Consider the following 20510-nt stretch of genomic DNA (forward strand, 5'->3'; position numbering starts at 1 on the left):
ACAGGACCTGTGGTGACGTCATGCCATGTGACCAGAAGGGGTGGTGCCTCCTCCTCCATAGAGTAGAGCAGACAGGAGGAAGCTGTGGCCCCGCCCACACTGTCCAGCATTCACCATAGGAGAGAAGTGTGGAGAGCGCGCAGCAGAGGAGCGGAGCTGTCAGCGGGGAAGAGCGCGACACAACACACCGAGAAGCCCGGAGGAGGGAGCGGCGACACCCCGCAGAGGACAGAAGGCTGGCGGTGTGTGGAGGGGGAGGAAGAGTGTGGGGGGAGCAGAGGCTGAGCATGGGGAGGAGCAGAGGCTGAGCATGGGGGGGGGGGGAGGAGCAGAGGCTGAGCATGGGGGGGGGGGGAGGAGCAGAGGCTGAGCATGGGGAGGAGCAGAGGCTGAGCATGGGGGGGAGCAGAGGCTGAGCATGGGGGGGAGCAGAGGCTGGGCATGGGAGGGGGAGCAGAGGCTGAGCATGGGGAGGAGCAGAGGCTGAGCATGGGGGGGGGAGCAGAGGCTGAGCATGGGGGGGAGCAGAGGCTGAGCATGGGGGAGAGCAGAGGCTGAGCATGGGGGGAAGCAGAGGCTGAGCATGGGGGGGAGCAGAGGCTGAGCATGGGGGGGAGCAGAGGCTGAGCATGGGGGGGAGCAGAGGCTGAGCATGGGGGGGGGAGCAGAGGCTGAGCATGGGGGGGGGAGCAGAGGCTGAGCATGGGGGGGGGAGCAGAGGCTGAGCATGGGGGGGGGAGCAGAGGCTGAGCATGGGGGGGAGCAGAGGCTGAGCATGGGGGGGAGCAGAGGCTGAGCATGGGGAGGAGCAGAGGCTGAGCATGGGAGGGGGAGCAGAGGCTGAGCATGGGAGGGGGAGCAGAGGCTGAGCATGGGGGGGAGCAGAGGCTGAGCATGGGGGGGAGCAGAGGCTGGGCATGGGGGGGAGCAGAGGCTGGGCATGGGGGGGAGCAGAGGCTGGGCATGGGGGGGAGCAGAGGCTGGGCATGGGGGGGAGCAGAGGCTGGGCATGGGGGGGAGCAGAGGCTGGGCATGGGGGGGAGCAGAGGCTGAGCATGGGGAGGAGCAGAGGCTGAGCATGGGAGGGGGAGCAGAGGCTGAGCATGGGGGGAGCAGAGGCTGAGCATGGGGGGGAGCAGAGGCTGAGCATGGGGGGGAGCAGAGGCTGAGCATGGGGAGGAGCAGAGGCTGGACATGGGGGGGAGCAGAGGCTGAGCATGGGGGGGGAGCAGAGGCTGAGCATGGGGGGGGGAGCAGAGGCTGAGCATGGGGGGGAGAGCAGAGGCTGAGCATGGGGGGGGGAGCAGAGGCTGAGCATGGGGGGGGAGCAGAGGCTGGGCGTGGGGGGGAGCAGAGGCTGGGCGTGGGGGGGAGCAGAGGCTGGGCGTGGGGAGGAGCAGAGGCTGGGCATGGGGGGTAGAGGCTGAGCATGGAGGGGCAAAGTGTGGGGGCAGAGACTGCGCATGGGGGAACAGGCAGAGGCTGCCAGTCTGGGGGGGGAGAGGCTGAGCATGGTGTGTGGTGGACGGGAGCAGAGGCGGAGCTGGCGTGTGGTGGACGGGAGCAGAGCCGGAGCTGGCGTGTGGTGGGCGGGGGCGGAGCCGGAGCTGGCGTGTGGTGGGCGGGGGCGGAGCCGGAGCTGGCGTGTGGTGGGCGGGGGCGGAGCCGGAGCTGGTGTGTGGTGGGCGGGGGCGGAGCCGGAGCTGGCGTGTGGTGGGCGGGGGCGGAGCCGGAGCTGGCGTGTGGTGGGCGGAGCCGGAGCTGGCGTGTGGTGGACGGGAGCGGAGCCGGAGCTGGCGTGTGGTGGACGGGGGCGGAGCCGGAGCTGGCGTGTGGTGGACGGGGGCGGAGCCGGAGCTGGCGTGTGGTGGACGGGGGCGGAGCCGGAGCTGGCGTGTGGTGGACGGGGGCGGAGCCGGAGCTGGCGTGTGGTGGACGGGGGCGGAGCCGGAGCTGGCGTGTGGTGGACGGGGGCGGAGCCGGAGCTGGCGTGTGGTGGACGGGGGCGGAGCCGGAGCTGGCGTGTGGTGGACGGGGGCAGAGCTGGTGTGTGGTGGACGGGAGATAAAACATACCCTTTAGTAAGATAGTAGAATAAATACAATGTTGTGTCCCCCAGAGTGAATGAATATAAATGTTTGGGTGAAGTCACAAATAAAGGTGTGAGGAGCACAGCCCGATCAGGAGGAATAATTCCCACTTGCAATGGCTGAACTGCAACCAGCAAGTCCCAGAATCTCTCGTTGTGGATCTGGGAGAATCCCACAGAACCTGCAAACAGCGACTGACAGATTCTGGCTGCATATAACAGTAATGACTGGAATCTGGATGACAGTAATAGAGTTACCACCCGAAATATGCCAGAGCAATAAGTGAGAGAAAGGCACAAGCTCAGCATTTCATGAAGCCGGTGCGGGAGGAAAAGGAGATCCTGGGTCCAGGATGATCCATACAGGACAAGGGGAAGAAAATGCCCTACAAGACCCTAAAGGGCGAACAATAGTCTATCCCCAAATCTCCCCCCTGACAGTCCACAGCTCCCCCTGTGCTAAACAAGCCCTGCACCCCCCATGGAAGGGCCCAACGCGTTTCTTCCAAGCTGAGTCATCAGGGGACTTATCCTTGTGATAGCAGGTGAGGTGCCATAGTGCTGAGCTAGAGAGGAATGGATCCCTTACACTCCCTGTCTGAAGCTGTGAGGAATGGGAGGGGACAAAAAGGGTTAACTAAAGAGATGAGGAGAAATGAATTACCACTTCCCATTAGGATTTCCCACAGGTGTTAACATTGAACGTATGGTGTGCAGACCATTATGTCTCCAATCAATAGAGCATCCTACAGACACGTGTTACCCCAGAGAAGGGGGGGTATGAAAAACATACCATGGTACGTCCGGTGGTTGAGACGCACGCTAGTGACCCATAAAGGCTCGTGAGCCGCAAGGAAAAAAATCCGACACCCATTGTGTCCAATGAGGCCGAGTCGTGCGCTCCACAACCTAGTGTTTCCGCTAGGTGGAATGCACGCCAAAATAACTTCCGGTTTCTTGAACCACATAGAAGTAGAATATGCAACCAATTTGGCTTGATGGTGCGCGGTCCACAGCCTAATATTTCCGGCAAGTGGAACTCGCTCCAACGCCACATCCGGCAAGTGGAACGCGCGCCAACGCCACATCCGGCTTTGATGGCACCTTCCCTTTAAACTGCCAGGGTTTTTGTTGCAGCCGCTCCTGTGCTGTCCCTGCGGTGTACATCTATGTTATGGTTCCCAAAAGAGTTAATTTGTAAAAAAAAAAAATGTTTCACTTGTTGAAATATAACAAAATGTGCCTTCTGCTTTTTGCATATTTTTTTCTTACAAGAATTGTTGGAGCCAATTTCCTTTAGAAACATTTTAATATCGGCTTTTTCTGGAGTTTTTCTTGTAATATAGGAAAACCTAAGGCCAGAAATAAACCCCATAAATCACTGTACATGGAGACTTTGTGGTCAGATCATTTCTGTCCGTTGTGTTTGTGGAAACTAAAAATCTTTTCTAAAAGCCTCAAACTTCTGTGTGTGACTCAGAGCTGAGATCTAACGTGAGAGAAGATTCCAGAGCGGGGAAGACGGGAAACCTTCACATAGACGGCCGGTGGGGATGGAGGCAGTGACCGACTCTGGCCAAATCTGTCTCTAGAGCCGCAGTAGAAGATGAAGATGTCGTCCTCATCATGAAGGAGTTATTTCTCATGTCGCGTGTAATGAATCTCTCCTGCAGTATTGCTAATGCCGATTCCAGTGTCGGTAATGAGACGAGAATTAGCGTTATGGAAGATGAGTCTATGAGGAACGTGTTCAGCTGCCGACTCCGAGGAGGAAACTGCTTGTTGTCTGTGGCCTAAATATATAGGTTTTATTAGTAGATGTCAGGGAAGAAAACTAAACCCTGTAAGATAATAAATCTCCTCATATGTTTCCCTTATTATCTCCAGTAATTGTATTATTACACAGGATTCTTATGATGTTACATCGGATCATCTTCTTCTCATTCAGGTCTCTACAATATCGGATCCTCTCAGTGAAGATCTTCTACAAAAGAGAATTTTCCTGATTTACCCATCAAGGATGGATGTGGACAGAGACAAGATGGCGGAGAGGATATTACACCTCACCCTAGAGATCCTCTTCCGTCTCACTGGAGAGGTGATAGATTCTGATGACGTCACATTACATCATTCTTATCTATGGGAATAACAGATGGACAGAACTGGAGAGGTGAGGACTCTGGAAATGTCTGTAGTGAGATTTATTAATGTGTCTCTCCATAACCAGGATTACACAGTGGTGAAGAAGACCTCTAGTGATCGCTGTCAGGACCCTGTGTCTGAGGGATGGGGAAGACCCCTGAGCCCAATCACGGGGCCTCCACCTCACCCCCTGATCCATGAGGACATCAATGACCAGAAGATTCTAGAACTCACCTACAAGATGATTGAGCTGCTGACTGTAGAGGTGACACTGCTGGGAATGCTGGGACATTATACAGTAACACTATGAAGGGATCGGAGGATGACGGTATCATTGTATGTGTCAGGTTCCTATAAGGTGTCAGGATGTCGCTGTCTATTTCTCCATGGAGGAGTGGGAGTATTTAGAAGGACACAGAGATCTGTACAAGGACGTCATAATGGAGGTTCCCCAGCCCCTCACATCTCCAGGTAATAGACAGGACTAAATACACACGGCCTATAATTATCTGTATGTAGAGAATGAATTCAGTCCCTGTATGTGTTTCCTCCAGATCTATCCAGTAAGAGGACAACACCAGAGAGATGTCCCCGTCCTCTTCTTCCACAGGACTGTAACCAAGAAGATCCCAGTGCTCCTCAGGATCATCAGGTAGATGGAGAGAAGGTGTCAGGAGATCTCCCCTATGATGTGTAGACGGCTGTGAAGGTCTTGTGCTCAGTCTTGTTTTATCCACCAGTATTATATGTTTTATACTTGTGTAATGAGAGCGGTGGAGATGGCAGGATTAGAGCTGATCATAGATGGGACGTCTCCATCTGTCAGTGACTTTTACAATATTTGTTTCAGGGTGAAGATCTGACCTATATTAATACTAGAGAGACATATGTGAGGGGTGATGAGCGGTGTAAAGAGGAGATTCCCACATACGACTACCCAGGTGAGTAGTAACCACTGAATGCAGAGAAGTCACAGATTCTGTGGCTGCTTTATCGGTGGTGTAGTCCGGCCGTATTACCATGATCACCATTTTTCCTCTACACCACAACATTCTCCTCCACCCAAAACTGTTCAAATGACTTTGGGCATTGAAAGCCCTTTTCTATAGAATTTACAACCTGGTAGATCCACCTACTCCCTGGAAGTCAAATGACAGCGTACGTAGAATGTGCTAACAGGTTAGAAAATCACTTGAAGAAGAATATTATGCTGGGCCTGTAAGAGAAAGCGGAGGGTAATGATGCTTCCTAGATCCCTGAGATCTTATCGGATGAATCTTCTCTCCCTTCTGTGCTGCTGAATGTCTCATGGTCCGTACAAGACCAGGTCCAGTCGTTCCAGTCAAACCTTGCTTTTATGAGCGACAACATTAAATTTGCAGTGAGGCCAAGTGTGAATTTCTGTACAATAACTAATTTCCCTTTATCCTCACTTTTCAATTAAACTACCGTAATTTTCGGACTATAAGATGCTTGAAGAAAATGGGGGGGGGGGTGTCTTATTATCCGGATGTACCGGCTCTGGCTGTGGTGGGGAGGTGGGGGAATGGCATCAACGGAGCAGCGGGTCACAGGAGGCTGGAGCAGGTGGCTGCGGCTAACTCCTGTTCCCGCTGCTAAAGAGAAATGAATATTCACTGCATTCCACGCCAATGGTCTTGGAGGGCCACTTATAAGTATGGGGCCCTGCATACCAGAACGAAATGGGGCTGTAGGTTACCAGCAGGTGCGTTGGATGCAGTGACGAGCAGGAGGCAGAGCAAGTGTTAACGGGTGTCTTTATATAACCAGAGAAAAAGATAAGAACGCTTTCTCCACGCAGGGAGTTAATATATACAAGATGCACAGAAGTATTGCGCGGACAAATACATAGGGTTCAACTTATCAGACTCTGGAGGGAGGTGGTTGGAAGATCCCACGATGGCGCCGCAGATGGAGCGTCACATTGAGGAAGCGGTCCTGGATGTACCGGAGGCACTGTCTTTTAGCGGTGAAGAAGAGTCTGGGACCTTTTGGTGGGCTGCTGTATGTTCGGGTACCGGTGGCTGTTGTTTCAGCGGATGAGGCGGAGGGTTCCTGTATCAAGGCCGCAGCCGCGGCTGTAAAGTCAAAGTCTCCGACGGGAGCCGTGCACTCTACACTGTCAGCTGTCGAGCGTTGCACAGTACGTTCAGCGCTTCCTGTCTGTGGTTGCGTAGGGTCGACGTCCCGCAGCGGTAAGCGGTCACTGGTGCTGTTGATGGATGTTGGGCGTGCGCACTCAAGCGCAGTCTGCCGTCAGTAGTGTTACCCGCAGGTAGGGAGCAAACCTTCCCCTGCTGCACCTCCTGTCTTCTGGCCAGAGACCCCAGGTTCCCGCGCACCCCCCTTTTTATATCAGACCCGCCCTTTGCAGCAAAGGTCACAGGTCTGTCCCGCTTAGGTTCTCTGTCCCCCTTCAACGCCATTCCACGGGTGAAGATTTGCGGGGAGCGTTAGAAAACTTTTTCCTTCTCTGGATTCGCTTCTGCCATACGAATTGGTCTTGCTCATAACGTTCGGGGGGGGTTTGCCAGCTGTTGACCATTCGGAGCGTCGTAAGCTGGGAGGAATAGTGGAGCTCTCTGGGGAGGTGGAATCCGGCTGTATGATGGGGGATGCAGAGATGTACTCTTCTGGAGGGCCGTCACTTGGTGTGAGGACGTCCTCTACCTCTTTTTCTTCTAGAACTGCTGGAGTCGGCTCCAGGGCCTCGGGAACCTCCTCTGGTCAAATCGGGTCTCTAGACTTCGTAAACAGGGTTTCTGGATTTCGTAAACAGGTCCCTCAGAACTGACTCGTCACTTCACCCAATAAGGTTCCTTCTCCCAACGGTGTTCCAGTTTGTTTTGAGGACGTTTCTCTCTCGCCAGTACTCGATCTCCTACTTGAAGCTCAGCTGCCTGGCAAGGGGCCTGACTGAGTGTTCTAGCTCCCGTAGTCTTGTTTGCACCAGCCGATGCAGTGTCTGTAAACAATGCCGGTGATCTCGGACCAAGAAGAGACCCCCCTCTCCTGGACTGGATATTTTTCTTCAGGATCCAATTCCAGCTCGGTGATCTCTTTTCCTTCACGACTGAACAGCAGGGTGTAGCCAGTAACTCGATGTACACAATTATTGTACACCCAAACCAGTTTGGAGACATATTCAGGTCAACGGGCTTTTCGGTCTTCCTCTAGGGTTCGAAGCATTTGAATCAGAGTCCGATTGAATCTCTCACAAGCTGCGGGTGGTACGGAGGGGTCTGAGACATGTCTATGCCATACAGGTGATGCAACTGCTCCATTACCTTCCCCAAGAAGCAGACACCTCGATCCGAATGAATCCGTTTGGGACAGCCGTAGATCTGAATAAAATTCTTACAGATGGAGTAAGCGGCGGACTCTGCGGTTTGGTCACGAGTGGGAGTCACCACGGCAAACTGTGAAGTGGTCACCCTGGTGAGCTGGGCCAATGGTGTGATAATCTATCATCAGGAGTTCCAGGGGGCGGATGTCACTATGGTTTGGACGGGAGCCCTTTGCTCAGGCGGCTTCACCAGTTCACACAGCCGGCATTTCCTGCAGGCCTTCTCAACCTCTGTCCGCAGTCGAGGGTGGTAGATGAATCATTGTAACCACCGGAAAGTTTTCTCCGGGCCAAAATGTGCTCCTCCTTCATGTGCTTCACGGGCAATTTCAGGAAGTAGGGTTTCAGGTGTTACTACTTGCCATGTGGCAGCCAGCTCCGTCTGGAGCTGTATCTTCCGATATAATAGTACCAGGATCCTGTCAGTGCTGGCGGACTGCTGCGGCTGAACAGGATAACTCACCCAGACTACGGGGGGACCTGGGGTCCGATACTGCAGGGAAAATTCTGACACCAGGACCTGCGACACTACTGAAAGTAGTTTAGCAGCACCAGGACCTACGATCATGTGACCACAGGGGGCGTGGCTTAGCATCCTGCTGCTGGTGATGGCAATAGAGTTCTATTACAGGAATCCTGGAGTACAGGCTAGGAAAACTCAGATCAGACAAACGGAGGGTCATTCACAGAGGGGGCGGCGCAGTACCAGGGGGACAAGCAGAGAATAGTCAAAATGTAAGCAATGAATCATGCACAGAGATAGCAACGCAGTACAAGGGGGCAGTCAGAATAGTCAGGTCCAAAGCAAAAGAGTCATACACGGGAATATCAGAGCAATACAAAAGGAACAGGCAGAACTCGTAACAGGGACAGAACCGGATCAAAACCAAGCAAGCACAAAGTATCAGAGTCACAAAGCACACTAGGGTCACACACTCGGCCAAGGGTCTGAGTATAAGCGACAAGGAGTGAGCCCACAATGAGGCTATAAGAAACCTCCCAGAGTCTCAGAGTGAGGCTGTCCAGATTAACCTCTGAACTACCTGATCACACAAACAGCAGATCATGACAAATAGCCCCTTCTTCATCTGTGGGAACTCCCACTGGCGAAGGATCCAGAGGGTTCCGGTGGAGAGAGCACCCCTCTGGGCCATACTGGGAAGTCTTCCTTGAGTTACACACCGTCGCAGTAGGGTGAGCTCCGTATTTTTGTGCTGTAACTGAACCCATTCGTCCCTAGACTGACCCAAAATGCCTTCCGTTGTCTTTGCTCGCAGCTGTTCCTGCGTCGCCACTATAGTCCTGGTGGGCTCCATGAAACATGGAATCTCTTCATTTTCCAACTCCTCATCTCTGCTCAGTCCAGGGGCAGCATGGCGGATCCTGGAAAGAGAGTCGGCATGGCTGTTCTCTACTCCTCTCTTGTAGGCGATTTTATACCTAAATTGCCCATTCTGGCCACCCATCGCTGTTCTCATGCCCATAATTTGACATTTTCTAGATGTGCCAATGGGTTGAGGTCCATGTGTACTATGACTTAGACAAATATTCCGCAAACCTCTCTGTCATAGCCCACACCAACGCGAGCAGCTCCAACTTAAAGGAGCTGTAGATGTCAGGATTACGTTCAGAATCGTGAAGGGACTGACTAGCGTATGCGATCACCCTCTCTCTTCCGCCCTGCACCTGAGACAACACAGCTCCCTGTCTGTGCAAACTCCCGTCAGTGTGGAGAATAAACGGTTGAGTAAAATCCGCGTAAGCCAAGACAGGGGCCTCGGTTAATGCCTTCTTGAGATCTTGAAAAGTCTTCTCTTGCCGTTCTTGCCAGTGGATCTTCCAACTCTTTGCACTGGACGGCGCCCCTTTGAATAAATCCAGCAGTGGCTGGGCTCGGTGGGCAAAGTTCTTCACAAATCGACGGTAGTATTCTGTCAAGCCAAAGAATACATGAACATCCTTCACCATTTCTGGAGTAGGCCAGTCCTGTATGACTGCGATCTTTTCCCGTGATGGCCTCACGCCTTCTGCTGAGAATACATGCCCCAGGTACTCGATCTGGGTACGAAATAGATGGCATTTCTGCGGCTTTACTTTTAATCCGTGTTTCTGGAGACGACTGAGTATCTGCTCTCTGCGTCATAGATGTTCTTCTAATGAAGCCGCATACACAATGATGTCGTCCAGCTAGATCAAGGTGGCTTCAAAGTTCAGGTTGCCCAGGCATCTCTCCATCAGCCGTTGGAACTTCTCGGGGGCATTGGCCAAGCCGAAGGGCATCCGATTGAACTGAAATAACCCCATGGGTAGTATGAAAGCTGTCTTCGCCCGATCCTGATCTGACATGGGCACCTGCCAGTATCCGCTGGCCAGGTCGAGCATGGAGAAGTACTTTGCTCTTCCTAGAGCAGACAGGGACTCTTTAATGCTGGGAAGCGGATACGAATCCCTTATGGTACAGGCATTAAGCTTCCGATAATCCACGCGGAAATGCAGAGTGCCGTCCTTTTTCCTCACTAGAAAGGTTGGAGCTGCCCATGGGCTTTGACTCTCTCGGTTGACAACCTTTTGCAACATCTGTCCCAACATCGTCTTCACCTGATACAGTTGTGGGGGAATTTGCTGGTATCGTTCCCCAATGGGTGCGGAGTCTCCAGTTGGAATTTCGTGAGTAATGGCCGTGGTACAACCGAAATCATCCTCATGACAGGCAAACACCTCTCTATATCGTCCCAAAAAGTTTTTTACTTGCTGCACCTGAGACAGAGTGAGCTCCAAGAGCTCGGCCCACATCTGCTCCAGGATTACTTGCCCCTCTATGGTAGTTTCCGGCTCTGTAGCCATGGTTGAAATCACTGTCACTGTCCAGGGGTCCCCCAACAAGCTTCCAGTTGCAATATCTAGGAGGGCAGAATGTCTTCAGGCAAACCCATTACCTTGGCCACTTCACTTCGGGGCCACAAGGTGATATCTCGATCTTCTAGGTTTACACACGGAATGGGAACAGCCCCGCCTCTTACTGTAGCCAAAGAGCAGGCTACCAAGAATCCTGAGGGTAACTGCTCTGAGAAAGAAGGCTCAATCTGTATCTCCACCCCTTCCAAGGGAATGCGACCCCGGACGGGCAGAGAGATTAATGTTTGTCCGGGTAGTAACACTAGCTTCGCTGACGAGGGTGCAATCACTTTCCCCAGTACTTCTCCCTCTCGGCACGACTTCTGGGCTTGGGCTACCCGCACCAGCTGTTGGAAGATTTTCCTCTGAGGGGGGTGTGGGAGCTCCATTGCTTCAGGCTTTCTTGGGAGGGCTCAATGAAAAGGAGACTTCCGAACTCTTTTAGCACTCCTCCCCTTTAGTCAGCACCACACCCCTCCGTCCTAGGTCTTTGCCACAGAGAGAAACCTGCATCCAAGCTACCCCTGCAACCAGGATTGGCAACTCATTGGCAACCATCAATTTTATCACGGTTCCCCATTCAGGTCTCATAGCTTCAGGGAAGTGTTGCTGGAAATAGGCCTCAGGCATGGTAGTCACTTGGGACCCTGTATCCACCAAACATTGCACAGCACGCCCCTCGAATTCTGCCCAGATCAACGGGGACGTAGACACTAAATTTGTGGGACTTCCACTACTCCCCCGTATCTGTTCTGGCTCCAAGCAGAGTCCCCCCGGCTCAGAGCCCTCTAGTTTAACGGGCGGCGAGGTTGGTTTCTCGCCTTGGACATTTGTCCTGTTTCCCCATATTCATAACAGGTGAGGGGTCGCTGTTGTCGGTACATTCTGGAATCATGGCAGGGCTCTGCCCCAGAGCGAGTCACAGCAGCTTCAGCCTTTCTCTTAACTTTCACCAACTCTCCTTTTATGTCCTGCAGTTCTTTTCTCATCTCTTCAACCCATTGGGGCTTGGCCACCGCACTCACAGATGCTTTAGTGCACTGAGCCTTCCCCACTGGGACTGCCACCCCTGCTCCTGCTCCCGTGTGTGCGCCTCACTCCCTATTTTGGAAAACGTCTGGCGAGGATTCACCCGTACGCGCTCCCGCAAGGCCTGTTTCATCAGGGTATCACGCAGTCCAGTCACTAAGAGGTCTCGCAAAGTTATGTCTATGGGGCCCACTCCCACACTGTTCTTTATAACAGTGGCGGTATTAAGTTCTTGCAGAGCGTTCATATGTTGGGTCACTGTTTCACCTTCCCTCTGCATACGGCTGAATAGGTGAGTCCTCAGTTCCTCTACATCAGTCGGGTCCCCATGAGTCTCCTCTAGGATCTGCAGAACCTTGCCGAAGGTATCGCGTTACCTAGGGGTCCATAACATTACCAAGTCCCGGACTTCCCCATCTAAGGTCATAATGGCCACTTCAGCCTCTAAAGCAGGGGTCATCGGGTGCATTCTCATCATGCCCCGTATCCGCTTTGTCCAGCTCCGCAGCATGGTGTTACTACAGGTGTACTTTGGCAGATTATTCAGCATGGCCCTCAATGATATGCTGGACCTTGGGCCGTCCCCAAGTCCTTGGTCTGCCGCCACCGTGCTGGTAGACTGCATCCTGCCAACTACACCAATTTTAGGTTACTAGCAGGTGCGTTGGATGCAGTGACTAGCAGGGGGCAGAGCAAGTGTTAACGGGTGTCTTTTTATAACCAGAGAAAAAGATAACGCTTTCTCCATGCAGGGAGTTAATATGTACAAGATGCACAGAAGTATTGCGCGGACAAATAAGTGGAAGTTCAATATTATGCAGTGACAGCTTGACTTCAGCTGTCAACAATGGTAACAATGAAAAAAGAATTGCTAACGACGGGAGAGGAAAAAACGTAGGGTTCAACTTATCAGACTCTGTCATCCGAAGGGAGGTGGTTGGAAGATTCCACGATGGCGCCGCAGACGGCGCGTCACATTGAGGAAGCGATCCTGGATGTACCGGAGGCACTGTCTCTTAGCGGTGAAGAAGAGTCCGGGACCTTTTGGTGGGCTGCTCTATGTCCGGGTACCAGTGGCTGTTGTTTCAGCGGATGAGGCGGAGGGTTCTGCTATTAAGGCCGCAGCCATGGATGTAAAGTCAAAGTCTCCGATGGGAGCCATGCACTCTACACTGTTTGCTGTCAAGCGTTGCAGAGTACGGTCAGCGCTTCCTGCCTGCGGTTGCGTAGGGTCGGTGTCCGGCAGCGGTAAGCAGTCACTGGTGCTGTTGCTGGATGTTGGGGGGTGCGCACTCAAGCGCAGTCTGTCGTCAGTAGTGTTATCCGCAGGGAGGGAGCAAACCTTCCTCCGCTGCACCTCCTGTCTTCCCGCCAGAAGCCCCAGGTTCCGGCGCACCCCACTTTTTATATCAGACTTGCCCTTTGCAGTAGAGGTCACAGGTCTGTCCCGGTCAGGTTCTCTGTCCCCCTGCCACACCAGTGGCAGACCCAATGGTTACGGCCCAGAGACACTGTTGCCTTTATTGTTCCGGTCCTTCCTCATACAGGGCCATGCATACCAGGACGACATGGGACCATGCATACTAGGATAAGGATGGGGCCATGCTTACCAGGATAGGGATGATGGTACCATGCATACTAGGATGAGATAGGGGATCCTGCATACCAGGATAGGGATGGAACCATGCATACTAGGACAAGATGGGGGCCCTACATACCAGGATAGGGATGATGGGGCCATGCATACCAGGATAGATATGAGGCGGAATGCATACTAGGACGAGATGGGGGCCCTGCATACCAGGATAGGGATGATGGGGCCCTGCATACCAGGATAGGGATGATGGGGCCATGCATGCCAGGATGGGGGCCAATCATACCAGGATGGGGATGGGGCCATGCATACCAGGATAGTGATGGGGCCATGCATACCAAGATAGGGATGAGGGATCCATGCATGCCAGGATAGGGATGAGGTGGCCTTGCATACCAGGGTAGGGATGAGGGGGACATTTGTATCAGGATGGGGGTGAGGGGGCCATATATACCAGGATAGGGGATATTAAGTACAGAATTGACCACATTTTTTGCTTCAATTTGTTTTTCCTAATTTGCTCCTCTAAAACCTAGGTGCGTCTTATGGTCCAAAAAATATGGCAAGTGTGAATTTTCTGTACAATAACAGTTTCCCTTTAGCCTGAAATTTCAATTTCTTTTAAAACCAACTAACTTCAAGGAGGATTGTGATAATCTACAGGACAAACATTCCACCTGTGCCATGATAGATCTCTAAGCTGTGCGTGGCTGATGGCTGTAATATACAGTTATTCCCGCCTGCAGGAGATGTGTTGGCTCCAGCCCTGGTTTCATGGATTCACTCCACGTCATAAATTACATTATGATTTCCAACCTAAGAAATTCAGATTACTGCACAATGTCTCCTGAAATGGGGGCGCTAATACTTTCTCTAATCTTCTGGTCAGGACTCATAGTGGCTCCAATGGTCCACCATAAATGAGTGCAGCTCCAGTTTAGTGTTCTCCCCTTGTACATACGTTGTTGGGGATGTAACATATTTTTTTATTCTATGTCTTTTTTTTTTTAACCTGTTCATTCTGTACGAGAGTTTGATTGTGGTGGGATCGGCCTTCCTGCCTAATGTGAGTCTATAACTCCCTGATAGTCTTGGAAAAAAGCTCTCCATTGCCGCTTCCAAATGCCTAAGATCTAAATATAAAAGGGAACCTGTCAGCAGGATTGTGCTCAGGTCGGCGCCGTTATACTGATTACAATGATACCTGGTGATGAAATCCGTCTTGTTGTTGTTTAATCTGTATTTGTAGTTTTCAGTTAATGAGATTCTCGTGCTCTGTGGCGGGGCTGTGGGTGGGGCTGTGGGCGGGGCTTTATGTGGTGCTCTGATTACATATTCATCTGTATTGGCTTATGACAGGTCGCTGATCCCTCACTGACCTGCCCCCATTACATAATGCATATAATAGTATTGATATTATTGTTGATAATGCTTATAATATTGTGGCTATTGTGAGGCTTAGAAAAAAAAAATGACACATGACACTGGCGGCACCTGTCCAGTAGCCTCTATCTCTTACTTATAGATGGTACTGCGCAGGCACCGCCATCGCCAGTGACATTTTTCTGGATGTAATTTTTTTATGTAAAATAGGGGGCAGGTCACTGAAGGATCAGTGTCATAAGCAAATGCAGATTAATATGTACGCAGAGCACCACATAAGGCCCCGCCCACAGCCCAACCCACAGCCCCGCCCCAGAGCACGAGAATCTCATTAACTGAAAACTACAAATACAGATTAAACAATAACCAGCCCGCAGCTGCCCAGAAAAGGCACATCTATTAGATGCTCCAATTTCGATGCTTTGCCCGGCTTTTCCCACTTGCCCTGTAGTGGTGGCAAGTGGGGTTCATATTTGGAGGGTTGATGTCACTTTTGTATTGTCAGGTGACATCAAGCCCATGGCTTAGTAATGGAAAGGTGTCTATCCATTACTAACCCCATAGTTACATGGTAAATAAACACACAGTCAGAATAAAGTATTTTATTAGAAATAAAACAAAACAGTTTTCCTTTTTCAAAAATAACAAACACAGTTATACTCAACTAACACCTAAGTGGGAAGTGCCGGGTAAAGCGCCAGAATTGGTGCATCTAATAGATGGGCAGCTGAGGGCTGCTATTTTTAGGCTGGGGGGTCAGTATCCATGGCCCCTTACAAGCCTGAGAATACCAGCCCCCCAGTTGTCAGCTGTAGCAAGGCTGGTTGTCAAAAATGGGGGGACGCCACGCCGTTTTTTTAAATTATTTATTTAAATAAATAAAAAAACAGTGTGGGAAGCCCTCTATTCTTGATAACCAGCCTTGCTGAAGCTGACAGCTGAGGGTTGCAGCCCCCAGTTGTGATTTTTGCCAGACAGGTTATAGAATATAGGGGAAACCCACACCGTTTTTTTCATTCATTTATTTAGTTATAGCACAGGCAGTGGGTGAGGAATACTCCCGTAATCCACTCCTGCTGTCATTGTTCTTAGCAGCAGTGGGTGCAGGTTGATGGTAGTAATAGTCCAAAACGCCCGCACCTACTATCATCATTCTGACTTTATTAACGATTATCATTCTCCCTGCCGGCACAGCAGGGGAGAATGATGAGAGCGTTTTCAGCATCCGCCACCGGGGAATAGCGCTTACTGTAGTGCTTCTTCCCTGCCGGCCGTCCATGTGATACTGATGCTGCACTCGGGCGGGACATGGTTGTCACACATGTGCCACAAGTATTACACACATGGACATCTCCGGTACCGGAAATATCAGGACGTGTGACACCGGCCTTATACACAGTTCTCTTTAAATGCCTAATATTTCTTCTTGAAACTCATCTGACAGAAAATATTGGAGCTTAGGATAGTATAGATTGTGAAGTCTCCGAGCCCCATATGCTAATTACCCCAGAGAGGTTTCACCACTAGTTACTCATTTATTACTGATGGAGACTGTGGAGTTTGATCATTTCAGTAGTTCCTAATCAGGCCCCATTATTAATATCTGACGTGTGTCACTTTATGTGGTGGTAAGTTTGGAATTCTTCACCAAGGATAATAGAAAACAAATGGATCTTACAAATTATTTTCCAGCTTCGCACTGTACCCTATATACGGTTGTACACTACTGTCTGGGCACATGGCAGTGTTCAGAAGGGAAGGAGCGCCATTTAGCTATATGAATGCAGATCTAGGTGGAATAGTTTGCAGACACAATGTATTGGGAGTATAATGAAAAAAGAGTAACCAGCTCACCTGTCCCGGCTAATAGTGGTGCATGGAAGCTTGGATTTCAGTCAAGCCAAACGTGAGATACATCCAAAGAAAAAAAAGGGGGGTTTCCAGCTTCCAGATGTACAAAAAATGTATTAAAGGTATAAGAACAGAGAGAAACGGACATTCCCCATAATGGCGGAAAGCAGAGCAACGCATTTCAAACAATACGTTCTTTTTCAAGCTCAAAAAGAACGTATTGTTTGAAACGCGTTGCTCTGCTTTCCGCCATTATGGGGCATGTCCGTTTATCTCTGTTCGTAATAATAATAATAATAATAATCTTTATTTTTATATAGCGCTAACATATTCCGCAGCGCTTTACAGTTTGCACACATTTCATCACTGTCCCCGATGGGGCTCACAATCTAAATTCCCTATCAGTATGTCTTTGGAGTGTGGGAGGAAACCAGAGTGCCCGGAGGAAACCCACGCAAACACGTGGAGAACGTATGCCTTTAATAAATTTTTTGTACATTTGGAAGCTGGAAACCCCCCTTTTTTTTTCTTTGAATGTATTGGGAGCACTGTTCATGGTCACCTGGCAGATCAAAAGATGTCCACCATTAACATTCTATGCTTTCCATATCCCAAGGATTGCCTTGCTCATCGCCCTATAACACCATTACATGGATCGGGACTTACACTGGGACCCCTAGGCTTGGACCATGGTGTTACCTGCTATTCTGTGGTGTTCGATGGCAAGAAGAATAGCCAGGTAGCTGGGTCAGAACCAGAAGGACAGAATCAGAAGACACAAGAGTAGTCAGTAAACGGGCCACGGTCACAGCAGGAAACAAATACACAAGCCGCAAGCTGAGCACAGAGGACTGAACCAGAGGAGAACAGCGCTGTATCTGGCAGATTCCGGCCATGTGCTTTGAGCTTTAGTAGGGTGTGGTACTTTCCAATTGGCTGAAGGAGGGAGCAGATTACTCCAGCTGGGCAGCAGGAACAGATCCCAGATGAGATTGGACACACCATATGCAGAAGCCCTAATATAACTAAATGACAGAAAACCAGAATAGTCGAAATCCCCATAAAGTGATTCCATGTTATAAATTAATTCACTGAGGGTTATAATCCTTAGGAGGAGTGAATATTTTGACTCCACAGCCACTTTATGGAAATTAACACGCAGTGGATGTTGGAGAGTGAAAATTACACATTTGCCATGTCATTACCCAGCACATAGTGCCCAGATTGTGCTCCAGGAGACAAACACCAAAAATTAAGTGGATTCTTCTCACTGTAATATTGCTAAATACAGGGATCCAAAATGCTGTTTGCGCACACTGCAAGACTCCGAAGGGAGAGCGGATTTTGCTGGATTGTTTTATAGAAACCTTGTTGCTTTTCAACAGCATTTGAGCCACTAATAGTGTGGGAACCTCTACTTTTCCATTGACAGATGATGGACCTGAGTGGGGACTTGTTTTTTGTGAGATGAGAATTGGTATTATTTTCGCCTACATAACATTGATTGGTTTCTTTTTGTTCGATATTTGGGAGGCAGAATGAACAAACAGTTGAACACCACACACTACTGGTTCATCCAACAAGGTTTTCTATTAGACTGTGAACTGCCATTGCCTTGGTAAATAATTAAAGTTTTTTTACATAGCTTGCCATTTTTATGGACCGTTTAAGTAGAGACATTCAAAAATATAAAACTCAAGGATATTTTATAAAAAAAATTGTTTTTTTGTTTTAGCAGATGACTGTATCAGGAGATCAGAGGGACAGCTGACATCTTCAACTTTTAAATCTGATGATCTTGAGATCCTACAAGATACAACTGAAGTGATTGCCATTACTCCAGATATATCATCATCCATTCACAGCAAAGATCTGTCATCTGATCCTATGAAACAGGTCCCATCTTCTGATTCATTACTGACTACTAAGGAAAATCAAAGTCACAAAAGAGGCAATAAAAAACAAACTGCTCGTAAAGCAAAGAAGCCATTTTCATGTTCAGAATGTGGGAAATATTTTACATGGAAATCACATTTTGTTAACCACCAGAGAACTCACACAGGGGAGAAGCCTTTTTCCTGTTCAGAATGTGGGAAATGTTTTGCACAGAAATCATATTTTGTTATCCACCAAAGAACTCACACAGGGGAGAAGCCTTTTTCCTGTTCAGAATGTGGGAAATGTTTTAACAATAAATCAGATTGCGTTACGCACCAGAGAACTCACACAGGGGAGAAACCTTTTTCATGTTCAGAATGTGGGAAATCTTTTAGCAAGAAATCAAATTGTGTTAAGCACCAGAGAACTCACACAGGGGAGAAGCCTTTTTCCTGTTTAGAATGTGGGAAATGTTTTAACAATAAATCAGATTGCGTTACGCACCAGAGAACTCACACAGGGGAGAAGCCTTTTTCATGTTCAGAATGTGGGAAATGTTTTAGCAAGAAATCAAATTGTGTTAAGCACCAGAGAATCCACACAGGGGAGAAGCCTTTTACATGTTAATGTGGGAAATGTTTTAACCAGAAAGCGCTTCTTGAACACCATCAAAGCAGTCACACAGAGGAGAAACCTTTTTCATTTTCTTAATGTGGGAAATATTTTACTTGGAAATCAACTGTTAATAAACATCAGAGACGTCACATAGGGGAGAAGACTTTTTTATATTCATAATTTTGGAATAGTTTTAACCAAAATTAAATCTTCTTAAATGGGTTGTCTCTTGTCATTCCTCATGTTTGCTGACAAAAGGATAAAACTAAACTTTATTAATTCCAAATGTAAATCTATACCCATAATTCACCCCCTGAAGATTAATCAGAAGGTGACTAATAGAAAAAACATATACCCCACATCTCAGTATATAGGGTGAGGTGACGTATACACACTCATTCTCCAAGCCTCTCATTTCTATGGGTTTCATCGTCCTCACCAAAGGCAACACATCAGGAGACTATTTAATATTGACCTATATTCGAACGAGACTAAAGGGAAAAAAAACCTAAAATCATGTATTATCCGAAACAGTCAGAAAACTAGCCACATATTGGCAGATCCCAGACCTCAAACTATATACTTCATAAGTTTATAAGCTCGTCCCGTGTCAGGAATAGATAGTATGAATTTGAATTTACCAAATGGCTGCGATGAAACAAAGAGTGAAATATATAAAAGGTTCTGAAATCTTCCCATACCCACTGTATCAGTAAAAATAACTCATCTTTATTAGGTAAAGTATAAAAGAATTGCGCCATTTTCCGATACCCGTCGTGTCTCCATTTTTCATGATCTCAGGTTGGGTGAGGGCTTATTTTTTGCGTGCCGAGCTGACGTTTTTAGCCCCTTCCCGACATCCGACGGTATATCCCGTCCATGGGACCTGGGCCCCTATGCCCATGGACGGGATAGTACGTCGGATGCGATCAGCGGCGCCCACATGGTGAACGCCGCTGATCGCGGCCGGGTGTCAGCTGATTATCACAGCTGACACCCGGCACTATGTGTCAGGGGCGGTCACGGACCGCCCCCGACACGTTAACCCCTTGTACACCGCGATCAAACATGATCGTGGTGTACCGGGAGTTAAAGGGAAGCATCGGCAGGGAGGGGGCTCCCTCCGTGCTTCCCTGAGCCCCCCACGGCAGCGCAATGTGCAGCGCTGCTGCGGGGGACTCCTTTCCTCCAGGCCCCCGAATCCAAGATGGCGACGGGGGCCTGAGGAAGCTGGCTTCCTCAGTGCCTGCAAAGCGCAGGCATGAGGAAGCCTTGTGCACTGCCTGTGACAGATCGCTGATCTGTCACAGTGATCTGTGATGTGACAGATCAGCGATCTGTCACAGGACAGTGATGTCCCACCTGGGACTATTTAATAAAGTAAAAAAAAGTGTAAAAATAATTTTAAAAAAATCGCCAAATAAATTAGAAAAAAAAAAAAAAATATTCCCCCAATAAATCCATTTTTTGGAAATAATAAAAAAAACAAACAATAAAAGTACACATATTAGGTATCGCCGCGTCCGTAACGACCCTCCCTATAAAACTGTCCCATTAGTTAACCCTTTTAGCGAACCCCTTAAAAAATAAAAAAAAACGAAGCAAAAAATAATGATTTATTATCATACCGCCAAACAAAAAGTGTAATAACGCGCGATCAAAAAGAC

General features: G+C 49.4%; 1 protein-coding gene across 3 annotated transcripts; it reads left to right on the forward strand.

Annotated features, from left to right (window-relative positions):
• The first annotated feature begins 8 nt into the window (after nucleotides 1-8).
• Nucleotides 9-19066, forward strand: LOC141094108 (oocyte zinc finger protein XlCOF8.4-like). Of its 3 annotated transcripts, none has more exons than XM_073579839.1 (7): nucleotides 9-242; nucleotides 4038-4187; nucleotides 4317-4496; nucleotides 4579-4702; nucleotides 4786-4883; nucleotides 5082-5172; nucleotides 18086-19066. In XM_073579839.1, the coding sequence occupies exons 2-7, from the start codon at nucleotides 4110-4112 to the stop codon at nucleotides 18853-18855; spliced, it is 1341 nt and encodes a 446-aa protein (XP_073435940.1). In that variant the 5' UTR covers nucleotides 9-242; nucleotides 4038-4109; the 3' UTR covers nucleotides 18856-19066. The 3 variants fall into 3 exon arrangements, with proteins under 3 accessions (XP_073435940.1, XP_073435942.1, XP_073435941.1); XM_073579841.1 differs by having other exon boundaries at nucleotides 10-242; nucleotides 18089-19066; XM_073579840.1 differs by lacking the exon at nucleotides 9-242 and adding an exon at nucleotides 3803-3932.
• The last annotated feature ends 1444 nt before the right edge of the window (nucleotides 19067-20510 follow it).

Source organism: Dendrobates tinctorius, unplaced genomic scaffold (assembly GCF_039654945.1).
Source record: "Dendrobates tinctorius isolate UK_male_01 unplaced genomic scaffold, ASM3965494v1 ptg000063l, whole genome shotgun sequence".
NCBI classification, from domain to species: Eukaryota; Metazoa; Chordata; class Amphibia; order Anura; family Dendrobatidae; genus Dendrobates; species Dendrobates tinctorius.

Excerpts from the sequence above, each read along its gene's own strand:
- LOC141094108 (XM_073579839.1), top strand. The coding sequence starts at position 4,110 with ATGGATGTGGACAGAGACAAGATGGCGGAGAGGATATTACACCTCACC. Across the intron at positions 4,884-5,081 it reads GTGCTCCTCAGGATCATCAG|GGTGAAGATCTGACCTATAT; the intron begins GTAGATGGAGAG and ends TATTTGTTTCAG. Across the intron at positions 5,173-18,085 it reads TCCCACATACGACTACCCAG|CAGATGACTGTATCAGGAGA; the intron begins GTGAGTAGTAAC and ends TTTTTGTTTTAG.